This window comes from Leptonychotes weddellii, chromosome 11 (genome assembly GCF_054177405.1).
Source record: "Leptonychotes weddellii isolate Sample4059 chromosome 11, ASM5417740v2, whole genome shotgun sequence".
Classification (NCBI taxonomy): domain Eukaryota; kingdom Metazoa; phylum Chordata; class Mammalia; order Carnivora; family Phocidae; genus Leptonychotes; species Leptonychotes weddellii.
The window spans coordinates 10,834,108-10,844,149 of NC_138379.1; the positions used below are offsets into that span (position 1 = coordinate 10,834,108).

General features: G+C 46.0%; 1 protein-coding gene across 1 annotated transcript in view; it reads right to left on the reverse strand.

The window, feature by feature from the left end:
- The window catches only part of ZDHHC5 (zDHHC palmitoyltransferase 5), a 27,220-nt gene extending 17,178 nt beyond the window's left edge, over positions 1–10,042 (reverse strand). Inside the window, exons 1-2 of the mRNA XM_006728557.3 lie at positions 9,862–10,042; positions 5,350–6,540 (exon numbers count right to left, since the gene is read on the reverse strand). Coding sequence (XP_006728620.1) covers positions 5,350–5,453 — 104 coding nt within the window. The 5' untranslated portion in view covers positions 5,454–6,540; positions 9,862–10,042. The remainder of the gene's footprint in view (positions 1–5,349; positions 6,541–9,861) is intronic.

A 10,042-nucleotide genomic window follows, 5' to 3' on the forward strand; every position in this document is an offset into this window, starting at 1 on the left:
AAAAAAAAAAAAAAGAAGCTTTGGATCTTAATCCCATCTCAATCGATGCTTTGCTATGTAGCCTTAGGTAATCTACAGAAAACTCCCCAATCTCATTACTTCAGCTACGTAATACAATGTTAGAATGAAGGAGACAATATCTGAAAAGATCCTGGAATTCTTTTTAAACCAGCTAGCTTACTACTGAGCATTCCCTGGATAGAGGACACGCCCCCCATTATTAAGTATCACCATCATCATCAATTATCATTCCAGCTCCACCTTCATCCCTAATTCCACTTCCCCTATGTGAGGTACTAGAAATTCAAGAACACTTAAAACAGAGGCGCTAAGCTCCTAAAGAATAGGTCTAAGCATTCCGCCCATGCCTAGCACATAGTTTGACTCTACGGCTAGTGTTCCCTGTTGATGAGGCAAGGCTGGAATGAATAGCCCACTTCCTGCCCCTGGGGATCCTCAAGATGCCATGGGAAAACAATTTTTCCTCTCTTAGGTGGGGAAGTTTTTCCTAAGATACCCGATATGTCGTGTCTTACGCACCCTTTCAAGCAGCTGAGTGCAAGATGTAGGACTTGGGCACTTATTCCTGGATGAAAAAACAACGTGGGAAGTAAAAGGAACATCCACTGCTCAATTAATGCCCTAAATCACGAGGCTGCTCCCACTCAAATCAGGTGCTAGCACCTCTGCAGTCAAGAAAAAAAGGACCAGAGGGAGAGGCACTAAGGTTACCCAACTCTGGGTAAAAGGTTGGGAGGGGCCAGAGGCAGAAACTGAAAAGAAGCAAGCACTCTCACGGATGGGACACTGGAAAAGACCATCCTGGATTTCTGGACAACCCTGACATGTATCCTTCCCACAAAGGACAGCTTGCAGCAGAGATTTTACCACTACGCCCTCCCTACCAACTTTAGAACTCGACAATGAGACACTGGCTGACTTAACTCAGAGCTCAAGGAGATTTTAGGGAGGCAGTTCAGTGATTTATTTCAAATGGCATTGCCAGGAGCTCTAAGAAAGACTCAGGGGTCCCCAGGGAGGCAAAGAGGAGACACCAAGTGGCTGGGCCTCCACACACCAGCCTCACTTGACCCAGAGCAGCCCTCCTCTTGTGTTTGACACACTGGGGTTCCACATAAGATCTCACTGGAAAAAGGGGCACTGTGCTTAAATAAACTACTCTCGGTCAACCTCCTCACTTTACAAAGAACAGATTCACAAAGGTTAACAGACTTTACCAAAATTAGCTTCCTGACCCCCCAACAGTGCTGATTCCTTACTTAGCACTGCCCCCTACCCTTGCCAATCACAAAAGGGGATTAAACTAAGACAGATGAGGATCCAGGCCCATTATCTTAAACACAGGGTCTAGGATCTAATTGGGAGGAGGAGGGTTACTTTAGCAGACACTCTCCTTCCCCAACAGAGGAAAATAATTAAAACAGAATCCCCAATAACTCTCCCACTTACTTTTGGTACGGGACAAATTCAGTGAATGGGAGGGATCAGGGTTCTGGAGGGAAGGCCTCAACTGTTCTATTCAAGCTTCTCCAGGGCAGATCACCTTTTGGTGACCAAACCCAGCTGATAATTTCTGCTCACAGCTTTCTCTACCTGCCAGAGAAACACCAAGGGAAAATTGTTCCTAATGAGTTGAAACCTACATGCCTCCACTAATTATGTCTGCCAACTGAACGGGACTCTCCCTCCTACTCCCAGTCCTCTAGGTCCTAAAGTCATTCCCACTTGGGACTTAGACTGATGTAAGAACAGACAGTTATAGCCTGGTGAAGAGAACAGGAGGATGACAGAATAGGTACAGATTCAGGGCCCCAAACAGGAGTTGGTTCAAAGACAGTCTTCCTCTGGGGCACTTGGCTGGCTCCAGTCGGTAGAGCAAGCAACTCAAGAGATCTCGGGGTCTTAAGTTTGAGCCCCACGTTGGGAGTAGAGATTACTTAAAAATAAAATCTTAAGGGACACCTGGGTGGCTCAGTTGGTTAAGCGTCTGCCTTTGGCTCAGGTCACGATCCCAGCATCCTGGGATGGAGTTCCGCGGCACACTCCTTGCTCAGCAGGGAGCCTGCTTTCCCCCTCTGCCTGCTGCTCCCCCTGCTTTTGCTCTCTCCCTCTCTCTGACAAATAAATTAAATAAATAAAAATCTAAAAAAATTTTTAAAAAATTAAAAAAACCAAACCAAACAAACAAAACAAAGAAAGCCTTCCTCTTATCTATTTAATACCAGAAATTGTTTTTTAGGTTGCATATAGTTTTAAACCAGGGGAGGGGGATTCCTCCAAAGAACTGAACTTCAAAAAGGATATAATCTGTGGGGGGAACAGTTTTTGACAACGCAGGCAGCTCAGCCCAGATATATGCTTATAGAGGAACTGCTACGGTCAGATGTAAGGGAAGAGATGAGAACTTCACAAGTACCAAGAGATAGGTGATAAAAAATAAATAGGGTGTTTGTCTCCATGAGGTGGGTAGGGGAGACTCGAGGAAGAAAAGAGCCTAGAGGAAACTGCCAGGGGAAACTCTAACTATGACTTAAGTCTCTTCTAACTTTGGATTAGAGGCAGTAATTCCAAAGTCCATTACCGTCCTCCAAAATTCTTTCTCCTGGGGCTGAGAGACCATGGAATAAGGAGGGCCCCTATTTCTCTGGCACTAGGGAATGAGAAAGTAGGTTAAATAGCTTCAACTATCAGTCGAGAAAATGCCTATGTCAGGACAACTCTTTGTGGCGAAACTGGTATAACCAGCCAAGCACTTCAGTGGCTTCAGATTAACAAAATAAGAATGAGGATTCTGCTTGCTCTATCTCAAGAACAAGTTGAAAGAGAGACCACTCAGGCCCCTGAATTTCCTAGCTTCCCAAAGGCCTTGCCTTTTTTTTTTTTTTTTTAAGATTTTATTTATTTATTTGACAGAGAGAGAGAGAGAGGGAACACAAGCAGGGGGTAGTGGGAGAGGGAGAAGCAGGCCTCCCGCTGAGCAGGGAACCCGATACGGGGCTCGATCCCAGGACCCTGGGATCATGACCTGAGCCGAAGGCAGACGCTTATCGACTGAGCCACCCAGGAGCCCCAAGGCCTTGCCTTTTGAAGGAAAACAGACCCTCCTCAATCAAGCAGGCCTAAGGGTGTCAACCTGGTCTTATAACATACCCCCTGACACAGCACCACAACGGCTACAAGGATACAAAGATCTCATATAACCATCCCTTGGTTAAAATACTGCTTCTAGGGTGCCTAGGTGGCTCAGTTGGTTACGCGACTGCCTTTGGCTCAGGTCATGATCCTGGAGTCCCTGGATCGAGTCCCACATCAGGCTCCCTGCTCAGCAGGGCGTCTGCTTCTCCCTCTGACCCTCCTCCCTCTCATGTGCTCTCTCTCTCATTCTCTAATAAAATCTTTAAAAAAATAAAATAAAATAAAAATACTGATTCTAGGGGTGCCTGGCTGGCTCAGTCATTAAGCGTCTGCCTTCGGTTCAGGTCATGATCCCAGGGTCCTGGGATCGTGCCCCGTATCGGGCTCCCTGCTCAGCGGGAAGCCTGCTTCTCCCTCTGCCACTCCCCCGGCTTGTGTTCCCTCTCTCGCTGTGTCTCTGTCAAATAAATAAATAAAATCTTTTAAAAAAATAAAGTAAAATAAAATATTGATTCTAGGGGTGCCTGGCTGGCTCAGTCGGTAGATCATGTGCCTCTTGATCTAAGGGTCGTGAGTTCGAGCCCCACACTGGGTATAGAGGTTACTTAAACATTAAAAAATCTTTTAAAAAAATGCTGATTCTATTTGCTGGCCATAATAGCTGAAACAAAAACAAGTCTAAAACTGAAGACTCACATCTCCTTATTGACAGTCAATACATGAACGACAGAACACTAAACACGCTGAATTTAAGCAAGAGAAAAAAATTATGAGAAAAAGTCAGATAAAGAAGAGTACAGAGAAGAGTAGGGCTGCTTTAGATCCTTGAGGGAATCAACAGGCATGCTCAGGCTGGAGAGCTGGGGGCCAAAGAATCCATGACCTCTACCCTCCAGAAGAACAGGTAAAAAGCAGGATGATGCTCATACCTTAGATAAGAGATTCATTTTTTTTCCTTGTTTAAAAACTCAACAGAAAAACATCATTACTTTGCTGACTCTATAGGCCAAACAATCCAAATCTTTTAGAATTCCTTTTGATATATGAAGCTCAATTTAGGGGGGAAGGGAGGGTTTCCTCCCCTCCTCAGATAATATCAGTTCTTAGGTTTCTCCCCATAATAGTAACTGCCCCCTCCCCAGCAATTCCCGCTTCATTCATCCTTCAATGAGTCCAAACTGCTTTTATTCCCTACCACTTCAGTCCATTTCCTTCCTCTTCCCAGCAACCTCCCATTGCTCTAAACAGCATCTCACAATTAGGTTTGAGCCTGAAATCACGGCAAAGTGAACTCCCCAGAAAAATCTAGCATGCTCTGATTGTTCCAAGAGCTACAACTAGAACACTAACTCAGTGACTCAACAGTTTAAGGCTCAGAAGCCTGCTACACGTTAATTCATAAACAGGTAACAGCGAAGAGGCCGGCCAGGTGGTCAACAGCTAAAATACTGTGGGAAGAGGAAAGATAAATCAGTCTCCTCCAGTGACTGGCAGATGAACAAAGTCTGAATATCCTAAGCAGGAAACCTTCGATGGCAACCGCTTTTCCTAACAGGACCAGGGAATGCAGGAATGACTGCCATCCCTCCAGCAGAAAGGGATGTGAAGGCAGCCTGCCAGGATTCTTCCTAAGTAAAACCTGCCCCTTCCCAGTGGCCTTCACTGGTCCAGGCTTTGGCTCTTAATGTGCAGAGAAAACCATGTGAGCAACAGGAAAAGCCCAGCTGTCTCCTTGGTCTATTTCCTAAATCAAGTCTGCAATTCTCCAGTACACTCAGCTCGACATCCTGGGGAAAAGCCATTACTGTTTGAAAAACCTCTAGTCTAGTTCTTTCTCTCACAGAACCAATTGCTCAAGCTGCTTCAAGCCTCTCTGGTAGTTTCCTCCTACTTCCTTCCTAGTTCACGATCATCTCATGATGGAGAGCTGGGTAAGAAAACACAAAGACATCTGTGATGCCCAAGGAAGGGAGGCAGGGGAAGGGAGATGATTCAACAGAGTAAAATTTCTAACAAGGCTGACAGGATAGGCTTTTTCTCCCTGTGCTTACCATGTCTCTGAGATGTGTTGTTGCCTCTATCAGACATTAAGACACCCAGGCACATGGCAAGTAACTAGCAAAACTCACGTGACAAACAACCCCCTCACCTCCCATGGAGCACCCCAAAAACCACCACTGGGAGAAAACTCACGTAAAGGCAAAGAAGAGGGTCGTAGCTCCCACTAAGAAGATGGCGGCTGCTGAGACCGGAACATACTTGCTGGGCTTGAATCTCTTTCCAGACTCTGCGGGCATGTTGGAGCTCTGATGGGAGGTCTGCCCTGCCGCATAGCCCAGGCCCACACAGCGGCAGAACAGACAAGAAAATGGGATGAGGGGAACAACGGAGAAAAAGAGTACAGAAGGAAACCGGGGAAACAGAAATTTAAAATTATCACCCTTCCCCCTCCCAAAGAAAACCAAAGGTCAAAAGATCTCAAATGAAGGAAAACACATGGGAGGGGGAAAGGTGATTCCAAATGATGAATAACCACTCTCCAGAACAAGAGGGAGAGATTAAGAAACACAACTTGTACAGTTTAAAAACTGGAGACAAACAGTAGGCTGTACACATGCAAATGGTTGCAGGTGGAGAACATGGGCCGTCAGACAGGTCAGGGAATAGCTCATGGATGGAGGCAAGTCTTCAAAGGGCAAGCAGGGGAGAATATCAGGGTAGGGGAGACCACTTCGGGCAAGGAAAAATGCTTCTGAGGAGACACTCTAGCACCTCCACGACTACCACACTCCACCAGATGTGAGCTGCACCTAAAAGAGGTGTGCCCTGTGTTTCTATTTTAATCAAAAAGGGAATCTGAGGCCCCTTCCAGTTTTAAAGAGAAGCTTTTTTTACTGCAGTCCTTGTCCCTTTTAGGCAGTTTTCTCAATGCCACCACTCCCACACCTTGACTTCAGGGCTTGTAGTCTGGCAATGGTGGTTTAATTTTATTTATTTTCTCTTGATGGCTAAAGCTGGGCTGCAGCTGTTAGAAGGTTGAGTTGTAAATCCTTTTCTTCCAAGGGGGAGGGAAAACAGAGAGAGAGAGCACGAGCAAGCTTGTCTGTCTTCAATCTCTTCTTGTTATTCCCAAGCCCTTTAAGGGCTCCGTTTCCTATCGAGTTCATACAAAACTAAAGGGAACTGTAAAATCCCTGAATCCATGTTCTTCCCAATTAACAAAATAAGATGAAGAAATCAATTCCACTCAATGATAGTTCTAAAACGGTTCTGTGGATGAAAGCAAAGTTCCAAAGAGGTCCCTGTTTCCAGGTTAGTCAATGTCTTTGATCTTCAGTCTTGGGCTTTCTAGATGCAGAATTCAACTGGGTTACAGTGCCTCACCTGGGAAACAAACAAAAAAAAAACACAAATATCTTCACCAGATAAATTCTTTCAGAGAATTTCTTAAGAACATCAAGGCTGACACCCCACAGGCTACTCTGTTTAAAAAGTGCCTTTTTATGGCATACACTTCACTTATGTGCATGTGGGAAAGGATTCTGAATTGGGAGGACAATGGATTCAGAATCCTTCACTCTTCTAAGTGCTGTTCATACTGGAAAGAGAATATGGTTTCACCTGGCCTGAGGTCATCAAAGAATTAGCTCTTATGAGGGGTGCATCTCACCTGACACAAATGGGCAGTTACAAATGTCAAGAATATCAAAATCTAAAAACAAACAAGGGCACAGCAGTGAAGGGCAGTCCTAGAAAAGAGATTCTCTTTGGACAAAGAGAGTATTTACTGCAACAATGAAAAAAGAAAAAAGTAACCTCAAAATAGGACAGAATGTCTCATTTCCCTTCCGTGTATGTCTCTGTCTCTTATCTCTCTACGCTTTCAGTTATAACCCTGAAGAGGCAAAAACTGAGTTTTTGGTCTTCTGGAATAACCCATGAAAGGACCTGGGTGAGACTGTCCTTGAACTAAAAGGTGAGCTGCTCTGAGAAACTGAGTCAACCACAGAAGCTGGGCCTTTTCTTCCAAATTCAACAATTTATTCCTACATTGGCCTATCAGAAGTCAACTGAGCCCCACATTCCCCATATGATTAAGAGTAACAATTATTTCTGTTGACGGTAGTAGCCAAGTAACACTTTGGATTTTATAGGATGCTTTTCATCTGTGATCTCAAAGCACTTAACTCACATTATCTGGTGACACAGTCCCTTACCCCACTCCATAAAATTGAAGGCTAGAGAATGCCTGAGGCCATTCTACTTAATCACCTGAGCAGTCAGGTTAAGAACCAGAGTTCACATGCCCCTTTGCCAACACAAAGCCTTTCTACCACTTTCTCATCCACTACACTACTTGCCCAGTGACTGCATCTTGGAATCTGCAGACCAAAAATTTTACTTGTTAGAATTTAAAAATAAAAGTTTATTTGACCCAAGCAGTTCAGTAGTTCCCTTAATACCGGTGGCAGAAATTCATACGTCAGAAGATTCGGACAGTGAAATACAAATGTGCCCTGGAATTCACCACTTCCTCTCTTACCTGTGGCATGGAAGGCAAAGACACCTTCCTTCAAGATGCACTGTCGCTCTCCTTAAAATAACAGAGTATTAGAGGGCCAAACAGCAATATTAGAATAGAGTGAACATTCAGAGAGTACAAGAAATTGTTAAAGGCCTAAAAAAGATAAACCCCCTCTAGCCCCTGATTTTATGATTATTTAACACTCAGTTTCTATAGGAATCAAAGCCCAACCTTCTCAGTTTAGGCCTAAGTAACTTTGTGAACGAGAAGCAAATTCTTGGTTTGTGGGCAGTACTATTTTTTTTTTTTTAAAGATTTTATTTATTTATTTGACAGAGAGAGCGAGCGAGCGAGCGAGAAATACAAGTAGGGGGAGTATGAGAGGGAGAAGCAGGCTTCCCGCAGAGCGGGGAGCCCGATGCAGGGCTCGATCCCAGGACCCTGGGATCATGACCCGAGATGAAGGCAGACGCTTAACGACTGAGCCACCCAGGCGCCCCTGTGGGCAGTACTATTAAAGCAAACTTTCCCCTCAAAACCTCAAAGAGTAGAGAAGATGGAAAGCTACATTACTACAATTTTATCTAGAGTAAGTAATATCATTTAGACACCATATATTATTTCAGATTATATTTTCTGACGGGAGAAAAGTCACATGGGCTAATACTGCCATAGTAATGCAGGGTCATAAAAGGCAATGCAATTTGGGGAGTACGATACAGGGAAACAAAAGTGATCAACCTTTGAAATGTTTACGGAATATACATTAGAAGGGAGATGACAAAAACGGAACAATTTATTGGGTATAATAAAGACGCACCAAGTCTTTGCAGAAGAATGTGCTGTGGGCAGTAGGGATGAGACTGCAGGGTGAGTGTGGTTCATCAAAACCAGCAGTCTGGATCTGTACCAGCATGAGAAAGGTGTACAAGAATGTGTATGACATACTCAGGCACAAAGTAATCTATGGAATGGAAATATGTACATAGAAAACAAACTACAGATCATACTGTATATTTAATACAAGTAGGTACCTCAACGGGGTGAATGGAGATCAGCAGTACCACCAATAACACAAGTTATTTGTTGAAATAGTGTAACACTGCAATATAGTAATTCTGAATACACAGTAATCAAGGTATCATGAATAATCCACATGTCAAGATGTTGGTTGGAATCAAGCAAAAGTTTAATAAGGGTGTTATTACATACAGAAGTAGCCAAGTACATGGCAATACATTCTTATAGCCATTAGGTGGGTTATTAAAAATGAGTGATATTGAGCATTCTGAAGAGATTGATAGAGTACAAGAGATAATGGGATAAAAGGATAGCGATGTGATCTAAGATCGACCTAGACAAGATGGCATTAACCAGGAAGTGGAAAAATCCAACGCAAAAAATCGTCTAGGGTATAACACACAAACGATCCTACACCTCTTTCCATAACTTTTAAGTCACTTTCTTACTTCTCATTAGCGTGTTTTCATTTGGCCAAGTGGGTAAAACACTTTCTACCTCCCTGTCCCACAAAGAGATCCCTATAGGTAAAATATTGGCAAATGCATTCCAGCTCCAGTGGCAAAAAGTACAAAGTACTAAAAGCACGGAGCTCCCAGCTGGTGGGGGTAAGGAGGAAGCGGATGGATGGGAGAGAACAGGTAACAGGATGAGGCTTGAGCCAAAATAAGTATCAGCAGAAGGGGGCAAGGGACCTGAAATGCGGGGAGGTAAAAGGGAAACAGCACCCCGTCCCCACCCCGGAGCTGGGGTAGGGAGAATCACCATTTGGGGCAGAGCTGACTGAGACCGAGAAGACGGAATCCGCGGCGGTAGGGCCCACTGAGGCTGCGGGACACGGCAGAGCCCGGGGGCGCAGGGCCGGGGGTGGAAGGGGCGGCGGCCGGGCGCCAGACGCGGAGGTCCCGAGCCAGGACCGGGCGGCCGGGCACTAACCCGTTCAGTGCCCCGGCGGCCGCGGATCCCCGGCCTCTACTCGTCGTCCGTTTCCGGGGCCCACGGGTCCCGCCGCAGTTGGATGACCCGGCCCGGGAGAAGGAATGGGGCCTCAAACCACCTCCCCCCCTCCTTGGTCCCCCTTCCCTAGAGGTCACTCTCCCCTCCCACCTCACTGGCCCGGCACTTCCGGTTCCGCAGGGGCCGGTGTCCCCGGTACTCACCCCCGGCGCGGTTCCCGTCACCGCCGCCGTCGTTGTCGCCGCCGCCTCCCGGCAGTGCCGTCCGGCCTCTGAGAGGCCGCGCGCGGCCCCCGCACGCTCCACGCCCGCCCTGCTACGCGCGCCCCCGCCCGGCGACGCTCGTCTTCGAGCCGGCGCGCGGCCGTTGCCCTCAGCGCCGGGT